General features: G+C 39.7%; 1 protein-coding gene across 3 annotated transcripts in view; it reads right to left on the reverse strand.

Annotated features, from left to right (window-relative positions):
* Positions 1-22,231, reverse strand: part of WRNEXO (Werner syndrome-like exonuclease) — an 82,133-nt gene that overhangs the window by 42,927 nt on the left and 16,975 nt on the right. The window contains exons 2-4 of one of the 3 annotated variants that reach the window (XR_016109131.1): positions 20,920-21,099; positions 8,665-8,795; positions 8,444-8,562 (exon numbers count right to left, since the gene is read on the reverse strand). Coding sequence is in view for 2 of the 3 variants with exons in the window: in XM_088974976.1 (XP_088831102.1) it covers positions 8,401-8,562; positions 8,665-8,795; positions 20,920-21,099 (473 nt within the window). In the remaining variant the exon portion in view is untranslated. Of the gene's footprint in view, positions 1-8,400; positions 8,563-8,664; positions 8,796-20,919; positions 21,100-22,231 lie in introns of all 3 variants that reach the window. The other 2 variants (XM_088974976.1, XM_088974978.1) reach the window with 2 other exon arrangements.

Raw genomic sequence — 22,231 nt, forward strand, 5'->3', positions numbered from 1 at the left:
CACTTTCATAGCCTTGGTTCCTAAGAGAAAAGAAGCAAACCACCCGAGGGACTATAGACCAATCAGCCTTGTGAATAGTCAATACAAAACCATAGCGAAGGTGTTGTCTCTTAGGATTAGGAAGGTGCTCCCTACCAGTGTAGCAAATAACCAAGGAGCTTTTGTAGGGGGTAGGCAAATAGCAGATCAAAATCTTATAGTAAATGAGAGTTTTGAGGATTTCAAGAGATCAAAGAAAAAGGGGGTGGTTTGCAAATTGGATCTAGAAAAGGCTTATCTAGTAGATAGGTCCTTCCTGTTGCAGATGGGTGATGGGTTGTATTCAAACTTGTCATTACTCTATTTTGGTATGGGACAGTGGAGGACTTCTTTCTGGATCTAAGAGGAATCAAACAAGGAGACCCTCGCACTCCTTTTCTGTTTACCTTGGTTGCAGAAGTGTTTGGGAGAATTTAATTAGGGAGTGGAGAGTTGGAAGGGAGAATGTACCACTTACTTGTAGTTTGTAGACGATATGATTCTTTTCTGTGAAGGTGGGGATATTGATTGGATTTGGAATTTGAAACTCACTATACAACTTTTTGAGCAAATGTCAAATCTCAAAGTAAATTTCGAGAAAAGTTGTATAGTGGGGGTTAATTTGAGGGAAGGGGAAGTAATGGAGTGTGCTGATATATTGGAGTGTATAGTGTGCAATTGGCCATTAAGTTACCTTGGCCTGCCTTTGGGAGATAATCCACATAAAGGGGGCTTTTGGATTCCAGTAGTGGAGAGATTTGAAAAGAGACTTGCCTCATGGAAGAAAAATTTCCTTTCTCTTGGAGGGAGAATCACCCTAATAAGGTCTATCTTAGCTAACTTGCATGTTTACTTTTTGTCGGTATTTAAGATCCCAGCAAGAGTGGCTAGTAAGCTAGAAAAATTAATGAGAGATTTCCTTTGGGAAACAGGGGAGGAGAAAAAGGAGGGAGACCATGGCATTGGAAACATAAGGAAGAGGAATTTAGCTTTATTAGGGAAATGGTTGTGGAGATTTTCACTAGAAAAAGAAAAGTTATGGGTTAAGATAGTGGGTAGTATACATGGACTTGCAGAGAATGGATGGGACTCTGTCATTCTGGCAAAGGCCACAAGGGCATCTCCATGGAAAGAAATCCAAGCTATTTTGCCTCAGTTTTCTTCCTGGATCAGGTATGACTTGCACTCCGACCACTTTATTAAATTCTGGGAGCAAGTTTGGGTTGGGGATTCCCCTTAAAAGAACAGTTTCCGGCTCTCTTTGCCATCTCTACCTTCAAGAATGAACCAATATCTACCTTCCTTGTACCATCTAACTCTACCTCCGGGTTTGGTTGGAATTTGGGACTGAGAAGAAGTATCGGGATCACAGAATTGAACAGTACCTTATCCCTTGTATCCATCTTTGATGGGATTTTCCTGAAGCCATCAAAGGAAGACAACAGAATTTGGACCCTCTCTCCCTCTGGTACCTTTACTTGTGCATCTTTCTTTAGAACCATAACACAACATTCTGTTCCTATTAGCTTGTCTTTCCCTATTGTAGTTGTTCAAGACTGCTATCAGTCTCGAGCACTACTAAATTTTAGGTTCGAAAAGAAGAGAAAGTATAGAGGAAAGAGGAGAAAGAGTAGTGAGAGAGCAGTAGAACACAAACTTTGAAAGGAAGGACAGAATCTCAATGTTCTGCCGCCGTCACTTCAATTTAATATTTATATGTTATGCTAGTTACATGAAAGGACACATCTGCCCTTGGTGTTTACATCATAGCACATAACAATATAAAACTGAAAAGTAAATAACAACTAGAATAACAGAATAACAGATTGACCATCAGCTATGACTAGATACTTTCTACCCTATGGACAGAGTGGGACCACAGCTGTGGAGCCCACATCAGTGTTCTCTACACCTATTTAAGGGGTGTGGTGTAAACCTATTTCTCCAAAGGTGGGAAGTTTCTACTGGGAGGCTTTTCTGGAAAGAGTTAATACAGGAGATTTGCTTCAAAGAAAAAGACCCAATGGATGTTTGTCTCCTCATTGGTGTGTCCTCTGCAAAGCTGCTGTTGAGTCTGGGTTTCACTTACTAATTTCCTGTCAATTTGCAAATTTTATTTGGGAATGGTTTACTTCTTTGTTTGGGTGCAGGTGGAACTCTCCAACGAATGTGCAAAGCCTGTTTACTTCCTTTCCTTCTAACCAGACAACAAAAAGGGCAGAGATAATGTGGAGATGTGTTAGGGCTGCAGTGTGTTGGTCTATTTGGGAAACTTGAGGATTTTCTCAAAGAAGGACAGAACTGTGAAAGCAATGATAAAAGTGATTCATGTAAGGGTAACTCATTGGCTGAAAACTTTGGAACTATTTGTAGAAATTTCAGTAGATGACCTGCTTAGAACCTGGAAGGAAATTGCATATTCAATCTCAGCTAGGAAGGTTTCAAGCTCTTACTGGACCCCTACTGGACCCCCCCCCCACCACCTCTTGGTTTTACCAAACTGAATTTTGATGGCAGTAGTATGGGCAATCCAGGGCCTTCCGGAATTGGGGAAGTCATGAGGGATGAGAAAGAGAATGTGTTAGCCATGTTTTCTAGGCTATGGATTTGCACATAAACAAGCTGATCATACAAGGAGACTCTAAGACTGTAGTAAACTAGTTAAAAGAAGACAATTCAAGATTATGGAGCTACAGCAATGAAAAAAGGAAATAAAAATGGTTGACCAAAGACATGGAAGTTCATTGCACATGGATAAAGAGAAGTGCAAACTCTTATGCAGATGGCTTAGCAAGACAAGGGGTGAATAGAAGTTCTGTTTTTTTGGCTCAGTTGTAATTGTTTTTATATTTTGGGTGTTTAGTGGCAGTTATGGGGAGTTAAGCTATTTTAGCTCCCTTTCTATGTATTTTTACTCTTCAATCTTTTAATGAAATCTCTGTTATTGATCAAAAAAATGTAGATACAAAATAAAAGAATGAAAAATATGTACAACAAGAAGTAAATTACAAATCTAACCCTTGTTGTCCCTGTTTCTATATTTACAAGAAACCGAAGTTAAACTAGGGCTAATGTAAGATGATGGCATTGCATAAGTATGCAAGCACGACTAACTCTTAGAATACCAATAAATCAGCATGTGTTCTAATTAAGTAATAGAATATTCTAGAAGAGCAAAGCATTCAAATTAAGTTGTAAACATTCTAGAATTATAAATAAGCATGTGCATTAAATGAGTAAATAAAAAGGACCCATTAAAAAGTGGATCAGAAGGGTATGAGTTTAATGTTTATCAACCCTATCCACTGATTTGAAGACTCGACAAGAACAAAGAGAACATCTAGATGTTGCAAGGTTTTTATCTAGGTTGAGGTCTGAATTTGAACCAGTGCGGTCCCAAATTTTAGGTAGTAGTAATCTTCCATCCTTGTCCAAGATTTTCTCCCACATAAGGAGAGCCTCAACTCCACATAGTAATCATGCCCCACCTTCAAAGAGATCAGCCATGGTAGTTTCCAGAGGAGGTTTTATTGGTAGAGGTAAGTGTGGAAGAGGTGGAGGAAGTGTGAGGGTTTTGGCCATGGGCCCGGAGGTGGACGTGGAGGTGGTAGAGAGGATGGAGGTGCAAGAGGTGATGGTGGTCATAGTGGTGGTGACCAAAGCTGAGCTCATGAGTGCTCACATTGTGAACAAGAAGGTTACACAGTCAACTTTTGTTATGATCTTTAGGGCCCTCCATCATCCTGGGCATACTGGAGTCTTAGTGTGACTGAAGATGCTCTCCTGCTTCTAATATTGGTAAGGATAAAGACAATCTCTACCTCACGTGAAAAGTATGAAAAGCTTCACCAGTTTGCTTCTTCCAGTTCTACCACCGCTACACTTGTGAAGTCAAGTATTGCTTGCCTTGTTTCTAATTCTACACCTTCACTCCAAGTAATTGATTCTAGAGCCTCAAACCAAATGACTGGCTCCTCAGATATTTTTGTATCTTTGCCACCTCCTTCTACATCCCAAATTGTTACTTTAGTTGATGGCTCTTCTTCCGCTATTACTAGTACTGCTAATGTGTCTCTTGGTTATGACCTTAGTTTATGCTCTGTTTTTTATGTTCCCAAGTTCCCCTTTGGTCTCTTGTTTTTAATTAAGCTTACTCAAGCCCTTCATTGTTTAGTAATTCATATTGTGTCTTTCAAGATCTCAAGACGGGGAAGACGATGAAGTTGGAGGATTGTACTACCTGGAAAACCATGGTCCTCAGAAGGCTCTTCATTCCTCTCTCACACCACATCAATGGCATTGTCATCTTTGTCATCCTGGAAAACCATGGTTCTCTACATGTTTTGAAAAAGCTAGTCCCTACTTTGGAGTTTGTAACCAATTGGATTGTGACTCATGTAAATTAAGCAAATATCATATAGTGTCTTTTGTTCCCAGAGAAGATAATAGAGTCCCAAGTCCTTTTTCTTTAGTCCACTCAGATGTTTGGAGTCCTAGTTGTGTGCCATCTTATAATGGATTTAGATATTTTGTAACATTTATTGATGACTATTCAAGAATGACTTGGATTTACTTAATGATGGATCATTCAGAATTGTTCTCTATTTTTTTTATCTTTTCATGTTGAGATGAGGAAAAAGTTTGGTGTATACATTAAAGTATTTCGTTCTGATAATACCAAAGAATATGTTCATAAAAGTGATGCAATTCAAATGGATTGATTGAAATTTCTCATAGAATCATATGATTGAAATTGCTCAAGCCTTGTTAGAGTCACCGTTCTCTATCTTGTTTCCTTCTACTTTCTCCTCTCTTCCTCCTTATGTGTTTGGTTGTTTGTGTTTTGTTCACAAATTAGATCCAAGATATGATAAAGTTGACTCCAAAGCTATCAAATGTGTTTTTCTCAATGATTTAAAAGGTGCGCCTAGGCGCACAGGTGAGGGGCATTTTAGGGTATGCACCTCACCTAGGTACTAGGCGTAGCCCTTTCAAAAGATGCATGGGTATGCGCCTAATGCGCCTTGTGCCTTAACCCAAGCGTGTGCCTTTTGAAAATTTCACACTTTTTGCTTTTTTTTTAACCTAGCAGCTAGGCCGGGGGCGTGCTAAAAAGGCATCATAGAATCAGGAATGCAATATGTTTCACATCACATTAGCTACTTGAAGTAATGTAATTGAGGAAAAAAAGAGATTGTGGGTTTTACATGCTTGAAAATGCTTTATATGTTTGATTATATTTTTAAATTTTCATTTGAAAATGTTTTACATGGTATTCTTATTATTCTAATTTTAGATAATAGGTTTTTTAAAACATTTATTTTAAAATTTAAGTTGATATTTTTTATTAATATTATGTTTAACGTTTTTTTATTTTTTGAATTTTCTAACTTTTTTTTTATTTTTGCTCGTTGCTTCAAACACGCACACACACCTCGCCTTACACCTTGCGCCTCAAGCACAGATTGCCCCTTGCACTTTTAAAACACTAGTTTTCCTTGGTTACTCTTGTATTTAAAAAGGTTACAAGTGCTATTATCCTGTTCTTCGAAAGCTTTTGTTGCTTCAGATGTTACCATCTTTGAGAGTTTACCCTATTTCTCTAGACATTAACCTTTTCCTTCTATTCCTCTTTCCTCTAATTCTAGTGATGTCTTTATTCCTTTACCTACTATGGAGGAGCCTATTCGGCCATCTATTCACAGTGATGCCTTTCTCTTCGTAAGGCTAAATGTCTTTGCATAGATCACCTCCTTTCTTGGTATGTCTCCATTGCTCACATATCCCCTTCACACTAATGGTTTACTTCCCTTTTTATCCTTTGTTTCCCTATCGTGTTCTATACAGGAAGCTCTCTCATCTCCTAACTAGAAGAAGGCAATGGATGAAGAATTTCATGCTCTTCAATCCAATAATACTTGGGATCTTACTTCCTTACATCATCAAGGTGGCAATATTGAGTGGTTCAAAGCTCAACTTGTTGCTAAGGGGTATACTCAGACCTATGACGTGGACTATTCAGAAACCTTCTCTCCTTTGGATAAAATAGGTTCTGTACAATTGCTCATCTCTTTAGCTGCCTACTTTGATTGCCCTTATTTTAACTTGATGTCAAAAATTCTTTCCTCCATGTTCATCTTTAAGAGGATGTGTATATGGAGCAACCTCCTGGGTATGATGCTCAAGGGGAGTTAGGGAAGGTGTGTCAATTGAAGAAGGCAAGATGTTGTCTTGAAACAATGCAGTGTTGATCATTCTGTGTTTATCAAGGACTCTTCATCTGAGAAAATCATTCTAGCATGTATATAGTTGATATTGTTCTCATCAACAATGAATTAAAACAATTCCCACAGCAGCACTTTCAAACTAAAGGTCTAGGAACCTTGAAGTACCTTCTTGGAATTCAGGTAGTCCAATCGAAGTGGGGAATCTCTTTGTCCCAGCAAAAGTATGTTTTGGACATGTTGGATGAAACTGGGTTGTTAGGATCCAAGCCAATTGAAATTCTTATATTTATCTTACTATGAGAGTGTTGAAAAATCTAAAGGGTGCTCCTGGTTGGGGGCTGTTATATAAGAAAAGAGGAGATATGCTCTAATAGGGTATTCAGATGCATATTGGACAAGGTCTCCAATGGACAGGAAGTCTACTACAGGTTATTGTACCTTATTGTGCAGAAAACTAGTCACTTGGAAGAGCAAGAAGCAGAATTTGGTTGATAGTAGTGTTGAACCTAAATACAGGGCAATGGCCCATGCTACCTATAAGCTAGTTTGCTGAAGTTGATTACCATTTTGTGAGAAAGTAACAAGTGGAGATATTGTTACTTCCTATGTTAAATCTAAAGACCAAGTAGCTGATATTTTTGTTGAAAGTTTGGATCGCTCAAGGATCAATTATATTTGTAACAAGCTAGAACTTTATGATATATATGCTCCAACTTGAGGGGGAGTGTTAGAATTGTTAAAATTAGTTGACAAGGGCGTACTTGTTTTCTCTTGTTTTTTTTCTCTCTTATATGTGTTATAACTTATCTAGGGTCATTATTGTCATTTCAACAACCAATAAAATGTTAATACAAGCTGGGCCGACAGTGAGGAGAGTAGTTCAACTTCTCCTTGCTTGTCTTCCCTTTTTTCTTCTCTTCCTCTTCTCTATCTCTTCCCTACCTTCTTCCTTTGCTTCTTTTTATATTCTCTTGATCATTACCTATAAATAAAAAATTAAAAAAAAAAAACTTCCTCTAGGGGATAGTCCCCTAAAATAACTTTGGCTTACTCCTTGCCTTGCCAAAGCATCAACCATGCTGTTAGCTAATCTTTGAGTCCAAATGGATGTAACCCAATCTTAATCCCTGTAGCACTGCCAATGGTTCAAACCTTTAGAATCTCACCCCACCCCATAGGCGTAGAAAACATAATTAAAAATTTTTTATAAGTGAAAACATAACTAAAATTATACCGTAATAACTCTTCAAAACTCCCCCAATCCCCAACAAACTCAAATTACCAAAATTGCATCCATCAAAGTTCAAGCTGGTATAGTCAAGGATTGGAGGTGGAACCGTATAGGTCCTTACCCAAGAGGGTGAGACCACAATCTTCTAAAGGGGTCAATTGAAGAGTGAGATGCAAGTAATGGCAATACTTTTACCCAATATACCACCTTCACAAGAATGTTTTCTATTAGGGATTCCTTATATTGATTTTGTCTTTGAATATTCTTGCATTTTTCCTACCGTATGGTCCATAGGTATACAGCTGTAGTACACGTCTACAATATTTTGTCTCTTTTCCAAGGCAGGGAGAATAAGGATGCTTGAAATAGAGAACTGAGACAGTTTTACCCAAACCCTAATAGAGAAAGAAAATTTCCAAATTCCAAAAACAAGTAGAAAAGAGATTGGTAAATGGAAGGTAGTTTCACAACCTTTTATAATATTCCCTGTCTACAGCTCCTAGTTGTACAAGGTTTTTTGTTCAAGGAAATTCTATACTTAACCTTTCTATACTTGTCGTTTCTGTTCAGCAGATGTTTGTATACATTAACATAAGAGACCAATTTGGTATTCTCTTTAGCTAACATTCACATGTATGACATCCTAGTTGAAAACCCTACTCATGGAAGGTATGAGACATTAGCCTTCACAGGGAACACCAACAGAGAGGAGGGGTTAGAGGATTGATTGACAAGCATATAGATGATAAAAGATCACAAGACCTATGCAAAAGTATATAAGGTACAAGCGTGTAATGTCACTTCACAAAAGAAACCAGAAAAAAAAAAAACATTAGTATCAGAATTAGTTGACAATTAATCATCCAAATCCGCCCCAGCCCTTGGGTCAGAAAAATGTTATAGAAACAAAAGCCACAACATTACATGTTTGCAAGTAACCATTTCAGTCAGAGAACGAAGACTCCACTTCTTAGGGATTCCACCAAGCTTCAGATTTGCAAGATCAGACAAGTCTTCCAAAGCTTTAACAGATACACTGTAATCCTTCAAAACCTTAGTAGCATCACCAGCTATGCAAACTCCAACCTTCACATTTACCAAACATTATTATTAATAAATAAAATTATGAAGGAATGGAGCAATTTACATAGAACAAAAAATGAAAATAGAATAAAAAAATTACCAAACCTTTATGGTTGTTGAATCCTCAAGAAGTGACTGCAAAATTGGAGGAATTCCAGAATGAATAATGTGCATAACATCACAGCGACTAGTATCACCACATATCTGAATAACTGCCGCTTTCCCTGGTGCTTCTCCTGCAGATCCAGGTTATGTTTGATAATGTTCAAGAAATCCAAATTTTGAATAGATAATGTTCCAGAAGTCCAAATGTTGCAAAACAGACATCTATTTCTAACCTTCACTATTTGACAGGAAAATGATTCCAACATACAAACTGATTTTTAGACTGCTAAATCAGCATTTTGCTTCAAAGCCCTAAGGACTCTCTGTCTCTCTACCATCTAAGTCACGGACAAGCAAAAGGCTGTGGACGTGTGACTCAATATGTCTGTATAAATCAAAGAAATGAGTCCAGCAGAACTGTCAGGGTGATATTTTAACAGGATCCTAACATGTACAAGTAACTCTACATGGAAAAGAAAAACATTAGATGCTGCAAGCTCCTATAGCAACTTGCCCACCCCATCAAAGTCTGCTCAATCTTACCCATGATGGCCTCCAAAGAGAGTGTTACACATTGTCAAACATCCTAATGTTATGCTCCTTCCGTAAGTTCTGTTTTCACTTAGATTCAGTAGAAGAATAGAATAGGAAGAGGGGAGAAGGGAAGAGAGTATGAGAAGAAGAGAGGAAAAAGATTGGAGAGACTTCCTCAATTCATGGGAGGTCAAAGAATGGATGGGATGCTGGTGTATCAAGGCAAGCTAACCTATCAGCACCTTGGAAGGCCGTTCACAACACCCTTCCTCAATTCCTCAATTTTATCAAGTATGAAGTTTGTTCTGGCAACACTGTTCATTTTTGGGAGGATATTTGGGTAGAAAACACACCTTTAAAGGATCTGTTCCCTTTGCTATTTTATGTTTCTTTGTACAAAAAAGATGTGGTCTCAAAATTTGTCTCACCTTGGGGAACACCCTTAGATCCCACTTGGGATTTTGGGTTTCGTAGAGGACTTAGGGATGATAAAATTGAATCTCTTTCTATATTGCTTAGTTGTCTTAATCAGGTTTCTTTGGATCAACAAGCCAGATAAGAGGGTATGGACTCCAAGACCCAATGGAACCTTCACTTGTGCTTCTTTCTTCAAGTCCATCTCTCAACTTTCTACTCACCAACCCTTAGATCCCACTTGTGCTTTTTTGGGTTTCTCCTCCTTTCTTCTTGATTAAAAATCCTCCTAATTAGGAGTTATCCCAATCCAAATCAGTATTTGGATAGGGGATAATTTTAATCCTATCTGCAGATAAAGTTAGCTTACTCCTGATCTTATCAGGAGGTTACCATATTCAAATCTAATTTGAATTTGGTCTCCAAGAGTGGATAAGGCTAAAGGCTCAATCCTTTTACTAACATTAATCTCAAATTCGCCCCAAGGATGGGTGATCATATCAGCCCACCTCGAAATGGGCTTCTAGCCCATTAAGTGTTCAGTGTCTAATTACTTTCCAATCTGCTGCCCAGTTGGGCTTCTTTGTATGGCGTGGGACCCAAGCATTGATCTACAAACCAGCCACATGGGTTCGGCCCAGCCTTTAATACAAGGCCCAGCCGAATTCACTGAAAAACTCAATGAACCCCTTGAGTCCATCATATGGACCCTATGGGTCCAACACTTACATTAAGTGGTCCCTGGGCCAAGCCATCTTATAAAAACCCAGGGACTGTGGACAGGTGCAAGATCCATCAGGTATTATCCTCAATGGTCTTACACTTAACCTCTCAGCCCTTAATGATCAAGCACTGCCCGACAAGAGAGGACCTCTCCCTCGGCTGCAAGGAACAGTGCCGCACTCTCCTCTCACATGGATCCCGGGAATTAAAACCATTTGCAAACAATTCGAAACCGTACATATATATATAAATATATTAATTTTGCAAAACAAAATTCCAACGATTGAAATCAACTGCCGGCAATTTGGTTTCCATCAGAGAGAGTGCATTCCCGATCATTACCCTTTGTCCGACAAAGTGGCTGATTCTGTCACTATGATCACCCACTCAGATGAATTCTCAAACTGCCCCAACATACCCAGGTTTTGATCCCCGCTAAGGATCTCACTGATTGGCATATCAAAGGCAGTCTGATCCAACACCTAGTGAAATGTCATAATCGAGTCTAGGGGTCAGGTGTAACTTTCCAGTTTTGCCCATCTATCTCCAAGGTCTAGGGCAATACTGGAAATCTGGTCCGGTTCAAGGATTCAAGTAATCCCATACTGCATGTGCCTCAGGTCTTACCCTGATGGCTGAGACAGGCCATCCCAACACTTGCTGGCACACCAGCATCAGCCTTGGCATGATAAATCTCCCCAGACTTATCCAACGGCTGTGAACATTTAAAACTAACATGAATCTCTATAAATGTCCAGTTTTAGGGTTTTACACAGAATTAAACCAAACAACATGAATCAAACATGCACTTTATTTATTTCCACTAAATAACAAAAGTACATCAAATCAGATTGAAGCTAAGGGCATACAAAAACTGTCTAACAAAACAGAGGAAAAATAAGACTAATAAAGGACTGATAACACTCTCCCTCAAGTTGGGGCTACATATGTTAATTATGCCCAACTTGTCACACAACTCATTATGCCATAGAGATGGAAGTCCCTTCGTAAGCACATCAGTAAATTGTTCTTTTGAATTGACATAGGGGGTAGGTGCACATTTCACCCTTCTACAGCTTTTCCCTTATAAAGTGTTTGTCCACCTCTATATGTTTTATCCTTTCATGGGGAACAAGATTAGAAGTAATGTTTATAGCTGCCTTGTTGTCTTAGTAGAGAGGCATTGGGCTGTCAACATTAACCCCCAGCTTTCCTAGTAACTTCTTAATCCAAAGCACCTCTGCAACCCAGTAGAAAAGTTTAGAATATCTGTTTTGATATAAAACCTATGTAAGAAAGAGGAAAAGAAAGAGAAGAAAAGATTTATGCAGAGAAGAAAAGAGGAGAGAAAATGAAGAGAATGGGAGAAGCCAAAATTAGGTTTGGCCGCCCCTTTCATTAGCTTATTTCTAAACTCACAAATAAAAACTAAGTACAAAGACAAGTATGCCCTTTGTATGTCGGCTACTTGTAAAATCTAAATAAACACTCTTAACCTAAACATAAACTAATGGGCCTTAAGTTATATCAGTCCAAAACTCAACACTCCCCCCTCAAGTTGGGAATAGATGTCACACATTCCCAACTTGCGTAGATCATGCTCTAGCTTGTTTCTTGCAACACCTTTTGTAAGAACATCAGAAAGCTGCAAGTCAGATGCAACATATGGTAAGCAAACTTCTCCGGATGTCACCCTTTCCGTTATAAAGTGTATTCACTTCTATATGCTTCGTCCTATCATGTTGAACTAGGTTGTAGGCAATGTTAATTGCTACTTGATTGTCATAGTATAGCATCATAGATTTTTCGGCCTCAACTCCGACCTCCCCAAATAAGAACGAACCCAAAGGAGTTTTGAAACACCATGTGCCACAACTGTTGTCATCTAGGCACCCTGCCCAATCAGCATCTGTGTAAGCCTCTAACTTCTTCAACTGTCCATGGTCAGCAAACAGTATGCCTCTACCTGGGTGTCCCTTCAAATAGGGAAGTATCCTATCAATAGCCTCCCAATGTTGAACTTGTGGGGCATGCAAGTACTAACTCACCACGCTCACTGCATAAGAGACGTTTGGTCGTGTCATACATAAATATAGTAACCAGCCCACTGATCTCTGACACCTTCCAACATCCTTCATTAGTTCACCCTCTAAAGCATTTATCTTGTGGTTTTGATCAATAGGTGTATCAGTTGTCCTTGCCCCAAGTAGGGGTGGCACCAAGCCAAGCTTTTCGCGAATATATATAATAAATTGGTGTCCCAATTCATTGACTTGATTATTAAACGAGCCAAGCTCGAATATCAGTTGTCCCGCCTTGTCATTTTTGTCGCCTAGGCGGGCACCTAGTCGCCTAGAAGGGTGCCTAGTTGCTAAAAGTCGAGATGTTTGGGCGAGGCGTCCAGCTAAGGGTGCCTAGTCACCTAGGCGACACCTTGACAACTATGGCAAGGATTTCAACCATAATACTTCTGCAACACCATTGGCCATGTATCTGTATTCTGCTTCTGCACTGGAGCGGGCAACAACACTTTGTTTCTTGCTTCTCCAAGAAACAAGGCTTCCCCCCCACAAATGCACAATATCTAGAGGTAGATCTCCTGTCATCAACACATCCAGCCCAATCCGCATCTACATACACTTCCAATTTCATATGACCATTATTCTTGATGAGTATACCTCTTCCTAGACATCTCTTTAAGTAGGCAAGAATCCTTTCTACTGCAAGGAGGTGGATGGTCCTGGGAGAATGCAAGCATTGACTGACAACACTAACAACATAAGAAATATTTGGTCGAGTTAGGCAAAGATAAAGAAGTTTCCTAACCAACCTTTGGTACATTGTCCTCAAGGAGCTCTCCACTTTTTGCACTTATCTTATGGTTAGGCTCAATGGGAGTAACAGTAGGTTTCACTCCTAACTTGCCATACTTAGATCAAGCTACATCAATTCCTAGGAAATAGTGTAACTTTCCTAGGTCTTTCACTTCAAATTCCATGTGAGGGTACTATTTAAGGGTTTCAATTTCACTAGTGTCACTTCCTATTATCACAATGTCATCTACATTGACTGCAAGTAGAGTCAAGGAATGACCTGTCTTCTTAAAGAAGAGAGTGTGATCTGACTGAGCCTATATGTATCTGAATTTGTCCAAAGCTAGTCTAAACCTATCAAACCAAGCTCTCAGGGATTGTTTCAGCCCGTACAAGGCCTTCTTCGAAAGGCAAACTTTCTTTCCTGCTTCTGTACCATAAGTTTGTGTGAACCCCTTTGCAACCAATCTAGCCTTATACCTCTCTACAGTACCATCAGCATTATATTTCATAGTAAACACCCATCTGCATCTAGCAGGTTTCTTCCCTTTAGGCTGGTTAACTAGTTCCCATGTGTTGTTCTTGACAAGAGCATCCATCTCTACTTGCATTGCTTCCTTCCATTCAGGTACCAAAAGAGCTTCTTGCACTTTTCTGGGTATAGGAATAGCAGAAATAGGTGCAAAGTAAGATCTGTAGGATACTGGGAGACAATTAAAGGAAAGGAACTTGGAGATGCAATGGGCAATGGATGAGGTGCAACGGTGCTTCCCTTTACGAATAGCAATTGGAAGATCAAGGTCATCTATTGGTGAAGGTTGAACCTCTGAACAGTGGGATCAATAGTGGGAGCAGTAGTAGTGTCTGGATCTGGAGCTGTAGAAGATGTTGGAACTAGCCTAGATTGCTATTGAGTACAAGAATCAACCTACCTCGACCACTTTCTGTGATACACTCTCAACTCCCAAAAGTTGAGGTCACAGGTTCGAAGAGATACACAGGTTCGAAGAGAAAGAGAGAGAAAGAGAGAGAACGAGAGAGAGAGAGAGAGGAAAGAAGAGCGAAATAAGAGAGGAGGAAGAGAAAGAGGGGATTCGGATGATGGTATCTACCACCCCATATTCTTTATTATTTATAGGCTTTGGTTCCTTACAAGAATAAGATAGAAATACATAAAGTCCTAATCTTAGTAAGACAAAACAAAGTCCCAATCCTAGTAAAACAAAAATAATATGGATAAACATAATAAGGCCAGTCGACCCAATCGTAAAAGAAAAATAAAATAACTAGGTGTGAGTATGGACCTACGAGCCTGAGTGTGGGTATGGAACCCCATACTCGTGACTTAGTAACTATTTCTTCAACAACCAATGCACTTCTAAACCTGTCAAACCAAGCTCTGGGTGATTGTTTCAAACCATATTGTTAAGAGGTGCTGAATGGGGGTAGTTTAGTCTTCTTCTGTTTATTAAGTAACTTGCTTATGTGGCAGTGTTATTAGAGTTACTCTGCCCCACACTTAAGTAAGGTCATTTCTGTCTTTGTAACTATGATTAGAACCTAATATAGATTAAGGGGGTCGACCGAATGGGTAACCCATCAGATTTTCGACAGACCCTTCTTCTTCTTCTTCTTCTTCTTCTTCTTCTTCTTCTTCTTCTTCTTCTTCTTCTTCTTCTTCTTCTTCTTCTTCAACATGGTATCAGAGCAATGCTCCTGACCTAAGTCAGTTGGTAAAGCAACTCAGCACTGTTCATGACTCTTCACCTTCGTTTCTGATCAGTCGATGGAGAGAACTAGTTCGCCCTAGGTCAAAAACAGTACAGCTTGTCTCTCTACTGCGCATAACCTTCTTCAACAAGGAATGTGACTTCAGTAGTGAATGGTTGATTGATATTCTCAAAGGAATGTCGGTTCTTTCTTCTTCTAGTGTTACTTATATTTCTGGGTAGAAACCCTACAAGAAGCTGTTGTACTGAGTAGAACCTAGAGAACTAGGTTCATTGTTGCCCTAGGAAGGGCTGTGTGTGCAGTAACCGAATGTGTAGGGCTGCTGTAAGTTGTTGTGTAATAGCCGAATGTGTAGGGCTGCTGTAAGTTGTTGTGTAATAGCCGAATGCGTAGGGCTGCTGTAAGTTGTTGTGTAATAGCCGAATGTGTAGGGCTGCTGTAAGTTGTTGTGTAATGCCCTCTTGATACGGTATAAGGTAGAATGCAGTGACCTTGCCGAGTGGTATAAGGTAGAATGCAGTAAGTTGTTGTAGGGCAGTAGCCGAGTGGTATAAGGTAGACTGCAATGACTTTGCTGAACTCCTTGTGGTTGTGTAATGCCCTCTTAAGTGTGTTAAATAAGTCTGAACTGGGTGCAGCAGATTTAGCTGTGTTGTGGTGCTTGAGTGGTTGTAAGAGAGCCTCTACGTGATTAGTGAATGGTAAACTGATGCTTATGTGGGACATAAGTGTGTGAAGTCAACAGTAGTGTGAATAAGAACAAGTGTGTGAAGTCAGCAGTGGTGTTTAGAGGCTGCAATAGGGGCTGAAATATCAAACTGTGAACAACCGTGAAAAGGTACAATGGCAGCAATAGGAGATGGCTACAATGATCAGAAACCTAGGGTAGTAATTTCTTCCGACTACCTAGGATTACAAATGACCTCAATTAAGCTAAATGGGGAGAACTATGTTCCATGGGCTAAATCCGTGGAAGTTTTTCTCAAGGCAAAGAAGAAAGCAAAGCATGTTAGAGATGAGAAGCCACCGGTTGACTCTCCAAGGTTTGATGATTGGGAACAAGAAGATGCTCAAATCATGACTTGGCTGTGGAATAGTATGGAACCCAAAATCAGTGCCAACTTCATGTTCCTTGATACGGCTAAGGATATATGGGAGCATGCTAAGAAGCTATATTCTGGACAAGATAACACAACAAGAATATATCAGCTGTATCAGGAGTACTTTGATTTACAACAAGGAACCAAAACACTAGAAGAGTACTATGCCTGCATGAAGAATATAAGGAATGAACTCAATGTCTATCATCCCCTTACTCCAGATGTTCAAGTTCAGCAACAGCAAAGGGAGCAGCTAGATGTTACAAGAATTTTAGTGGGGCTGAAGTCGGAATATGAACCAGTTAGAGCTCAAATATTGGGGGGTTCTACTCTTCCTACACTTGAGGAAGTATTCTCAAGACTTCGTAGAATCTCTTTGGGCCAGACAGAGAACCCCACACAGTATGATAGATTAGCACTTGTGACAGCTAGAGGTGGTGGACATAGTAAAAGAGGGGGAGGTCATTCCAGAGGGGGCCGTGGCAATCCCATGATTGGTAGGGGTGGCCATGACTCAGGGGGAGGCCGTGGCAGAGGAAAAAATAACTCTACAAGGAAGTGTATTCATTGTGGTAGGGATGGACACACAGTGAATTTCTGTTATGATCTACATGGCCCTCCCTCTAAATGGGCTAATCATGCTGTAGCAGGCGAGGTTGCTATTAGTGATAGTAAACTGGTAGACCTAACTCCTTCCACATCTACATCTACTTCTGAGAGGGAGATGGTGAGTGTTCCGCGTGATGAGTATGAACGGTTCCTTCAAACTACTTCACAGCATACCACTACCACATATGCCCAATCAGGTATCGCTGCATGTCATCTAAAACTCCTTCCTGGATTATTGACTCTGGAGCCTCAGATCATATGACCGGGACTCCAGGTCTTATAATGGGTACAAGTATTTTGTCTCCTTTATTGATGATTGTTCAAGAATGACATGGATTTACTTAATGAAAGAAAGAAGTGAATTATTTTCCATTTTTCAAAAATTCCATGCTGAAATACGCACACAATTTGGTGTTCCAATCAAAGTTCTTCGTTCAAATAATGGTCGTGAATACTTTCTTACTGCATTTCAACAGTATTTAGAACAGCATGGCATTATTCATCAGACCTCGTGTGCTTTCACCCCTCAACAAAATGGGGTGTTTGAACGGAAGAATCGTCATCTTCTTGAAATTGCTCGGTCTATGCTTCACCACATGAATGTTCCTAAACGGTTTTGGAGTGATGTTGTACTCACTGCATGTTTTCTCATTAATCAGATGCCCTCTTTTATTCTTCATGGTTGGTCCCCCTTCTCCATCTTGTTTCCCACTTTATCTCCGTTTCCATTAACTGCTCGTGTCTTTGGTTGTGTGTGCTTTGTTCATAATCTGAGTCCTGGAATAGACAAGCTAGATGCACGCTCAATTAAATGTGTCTTCCTTGGCTACTCTCGGACTCAAAAAGGGTACAAGTGTTACAATCCTATTGCCCGAAAGTGCTATGTCTACCCTGATGTCACATTTTTTGAGTCTGTCCCCTTCTTTTGTAGTCATGAAGCACCCTTGTCCTCACCCTTACCTCCTCTCCTCTTCTTGTCAGTGATTCAGTTCCAGAGGCTGTTGTTGGAGTAGACTCATCTCCTCATCCAGTGCAGGTCACCACTGAATGACCACCAATCCGACAAATGTATACACGTCGAACGACACCGGCCCCTCCTCCAGCTTCTACCTCATCTACGGATCCTCCCATGGCTCCTATTGCTGAACCTTCAGATCTTGACCTACCCATTGTCTTACGGAAAGTTAAACGTAGTTCCACACTCCATCCCATTTCCAATTTTGTTTCATTATTTCGTCTTTCTGCATCACATCGCCAGTTTGTTTCACTTTTGTCTTCTATTTCCCTACCTAACAATGTTCAAGAAGCTCTTAATTCACCTGGATGGCGGCGGGCAATAGAGGTGGAATTTTCTGCTCTTCAACATACTCAAACGTGGGAACTTACTACTCTTCCACCTGGGAAGCATGTTGTGGACTGTAAATGGGTGTATACTGTGAAATACTTGCCAGATGGTAGTGTGGAGCGTCTGAAGGCCAGACTTGTTGCTAAAGGTTACTCACAGGTGTATGGTGTGGACTATATGGAGACATTCTCACCGGTGGCTAAAATTGGTTCCGTTCGTGTCCTAATTTCCTTGGCAGTTATGTATGATTGGCCTCTCCTTCAACTTGACATAAAGAATGCCTTCCTCCATGGTGATCTAGTGGAGGAGGTATATATGGAGCAACCACCTAGCTTTGTTGCTCAGGGAGAGGGTGGTAAGGTGTGCAGGCTGAAGAAAGCAATTTATGGGTTGAAGCAATCTCCACGTGCTTGGTTTGGGAAGTTCAGCGAAGTGGTGAAGAGTTTTGGAATGAAGTTCATGCCAAGAAGCCTACAAAGAAACCTACTTGCTACAAATGCAAGGGGGAATGGAACTTCATGCCCTTATTTGAAGAAAAAATCCACAGGCAAGGAGAAGAAGGCTCAAGCCACTTGGGATAAGGAAAGCTCAAGTGATGAGGGATCAGAAGAAGAACAAGCCAATCCTTGCTTTGTTGCCAAGGATGAAGAGGTAAGTCCTAGCTCCTTATCTATTAGTTCTGATTTAACAGAAGTTCTTATTGATAAGGAGCTTAGGAAGAGTTTAAAAAACTTATAAGTTAAGTCTAACGATTTGAAGAGTGAAAATGATACTCTTAGTTTATCAATCTCAACCAAATCGACTTAAGTTGTTGAATCAAGAATAGAGAATGACACTTTAAAAGTATTCCTTCAAACAATTTCTAAGGAGAATCAATCATTAAGAGCTGAAAGAGATGAACTCCTTGGAAAGTTTGAGAAAGCTTAAACCTCAAACTGGACAAGGCCCATATGTTCTTATTGCTACAAATTGGGTCACACTGCTTACTATTGTTATTTCAGGAGAAATCCAGATGGCCCAAGAGTAAAATGGGTGCCAAAGCAATGACCCAAGTTGTTCAATTCAGTAGACTTTGTTAATCATCACCACAAGTACTAAAGATCTCAACATAGATCTATGATAACGAGCAGTCCGAGTTTTTTAATCAATTAAAAGCAGAAACAGGTGACCAATGAGAGTTATCAGTCAACTAGTAAATCCAAGCAATCGGCGATTACAAAAGCATAAAATGTTTCTAGAACAGCAAAGTATCTCTCTGAACATTCTAAATCTTTACTAAACTAGAAACAAATCACATGGCCTCCTCAAGCAAGGAAAAGAAGTCTAGGGTGTCTGAACTTTGACCCGAATATACTGAAGACCCTTTCAGATGTCGCTTTAGAGACAAGAAAGGAGAGGTTAGATACAAGTCAACATTCGCAAAAAGAAGAACCGAAGAAAGGTAGATTTCGAAGTGTTGGAAATGAAGGGTTTGATTTGCAAATCCTCTTCAATACACTTGGCTGGACAGGTATATCAAAGAAAAATTGTCTACCTATCTAAAAGGTGTTGAGATAAAAATGAACACCACTGAAATAGTAAAAACCCTTGAAATAAGTACAGAGAGGCCTTCCATTTATGAGAAAGAAAAAATGGCCAAATGATATAGGAGTCAATCATGGCCCTTAGAGTTGTTTTTGAAAGGGAAAGGATCAAAGATTCATACAAACCTCTGTCCAAACACTAAGATTTACAAACAAGAGTTCTGCACATAATAGTTGCCAAGGTAATATTACCAATGTCATTGTAAGATCTTGTCCTAGGGGTGCTAGAGTCAAGCTCTACAAAGGTCAGGCCCGAACCCGAACTGAAATTTGAAAAGGGAAAAGATGATTTTTTTGGCCCAGGCCCAGCCCGAGGGCAAAAAATTCAAGCCTAGCCTACGTAAATTTTTGGTCTAGGTCAGTCTGGGCTTGGGTTGGGCCCGCCCAAGTTGCACCCCTAGAACAGGACCATACAGACCTCCATGTCCAACTTGCAAATAACCCTTGAAATTAATTGGCACTATCTCAAGTCTATGCATTCATTTGCAACTAATGAGCCATATAGAATCTATCGCCCATCCACAAAGAGACACCCCAGACCAAAGAAATAACAAAGGAAAGCATTTGCCACAATCAGTTAGACAAGACCATAGACATATGGAAAATAAACTAATTGCAAGCAAAAGAAAAATCTGGTTGTTCGGATAAGTAACAATACCTAGCCCATGTTTAGAAGTGCTTCCCAAATAAGCACTCATGAGTGTTCAGTGAAAAAGCACATTTTTCAAACAGGGTAGTATAGGTATTTCAAAATGATATGGCAAACCAAGACGGGCCAGTAAGGAAATAAGCACTTACTGAATAGATGCTTAAAAAGAAGCTCAAAATTTGGGCTTCTTCAATAAGTGTTTATTTTCAAGAATAAGCACTTGTTCAGGTTTATTTCCCAAACGCAGCTAAGTGCTTATTGGTGTTGTCCTGGCCCAAAATAAGTGCTTATTTGAATAAGAACTTAAAAAATAAGCACTCCCAAACTTATCCCATGAACTGCATTATCTGTACAGTTTTCAAACAATACCTTCATTCTATATTCCTAAAACTAGTCAGGCTCCTGAGAAACTACTGACCGCCCATTCTTCAGTTTCCTCTTTGTGACTATCTAAAATGCTAGAACAATAAATAACCACATACCTTCCACCTGATGACTATTAATAAGTAGATAGCTATTTGGAATGAAATTTGAAATTCCCTAGGTCCCCATGGTATTTGCCTGTGCTGCTGACCTAACCTCACCATAGTTATTTTCCAAATGTGATTTTCTCAAGTACCAAAAGGGAAATAAAAATTAGAAAAAGAGAAAGCAATACAATACAAGTAGGGGAAAAACTCAACCAAAATTAACCCCAAACCAAACTGAAATTGCTTAAAATAAATAATTGTTGTTTTCAGTTTACCAAGCTAACCTCTGCGGAATGTGGGCCTCCACTCAATGTCAAATCCTAGTGTAATTTGGTCCATGCTCTTCTTCTTAGCATCAAGGATCTTCAAAAGATCCATAGTAGCTTTCTCCACTTCATGAAATGTTCTACTGTATACAATTTCGCCACCAAAATTTATTGTGGGATATCTAACCTTTAGATTCCCTAAACAAGGAACACATAGAACATCAAAATGGTTACAACTGGAAAAATATAAAGAGAGTTTATATGAATGTACTGATAGTTATTATCTTTCAAATTCTGAAGGAGAGTGCAGAAAAGCTAGTTTTGTGAACATAGTTGGGAGCCCATAACCTCTGAATTCCCCTTTCCACCTCTTCATTGGCCAAGTTTCAGCGTGAATCTTTTTGATAGGTAACAGAAAATTTATTAAAAATGTAATGTACCGCAGTTACATATAATACAGCAATTAGGCTAGAAATTGCTAATTCTCCAACCTCTTATTAAATTCCTTGAATCTACTCTAGAAATCAACCTCCCTAGGACATCTGCTACTAAGGTGAACTAAAAAAGGAGAGAAAGGGTTCCCTTGTCTAATATCCCTCGAGCCCGGAAAAAAATCCACCACTTTCCCATTCAATAGAATGGAGTAATTGCATGTCAACTCTCTATCTCCCTTGCACAAAGGCCTCTTGGTTAGGTGCAATAATAGCAGGAAGTGTCAGAATTGTTAGAAGTGGTTAACAGGGGCAGTATTGTCATTTTCATGTTATTCTTTCTCTCTTATATCTGCTGTAATTTTCCTAAGGGTCTTAGTAGAATGTTAATACAACTTGGGTCGACAGTAAGGAGAGGTGAACAGATTTCTCTTCTCTAACCTTCCCTTCTTTTCTTCTCCTATTCTTCTCTTTCCCTTCCCTTTCTCTTCCTATCTTCTCTTTCTTCTATCCTTTCCTTCACTTTTTCTTACTTTATTAAAGTTGGAACATGGTATCAGAGCCTTGAGGTCGACTATACTGTTGGCGGCACTGTTCACGTCCCAACTTTTTGTGCCCTAGGAACAGAGAATATTCTCTGTTCTTTGTTGGAAAGGAAAAGGACTTAAGAGGACTGATCGCCCACTTGGAAAAGAGGCTTTAATGCCTCAAGTTGTAGTGTTGTGTGAGTTGGTGGTGTTTTTCTAAAAGCCCTCTATTCGACAGTTCAAAGAGGGCAGCTTTGTGATGTTTCGAGTTGTGAGGTAGGTACTCCTCAATGTGTGGTGATTCGAAGTGGTTTGTGTTGTGGTAACACCTTGTGATAAGTATGCAATCTTTCCCAAGTGTTTCTAAAGTAG

The sequence above is a fragment of the Nelumbo lutea genome, chromosome 3, assembly GCF_056320005.1.
Source record: "Nelumbo lutea isolate HS-2025 chromosome 3, American lotus-T2T, whole genome shotgun sequence".
In the NCBI taxonomy this organism is placed as follows: Eukaryota; Viridiplantae; Streptophyta; class Magnoliopsida; order Proteales; family Nelumbonaceae; genus Nelumbo; species Nelumbo lutea.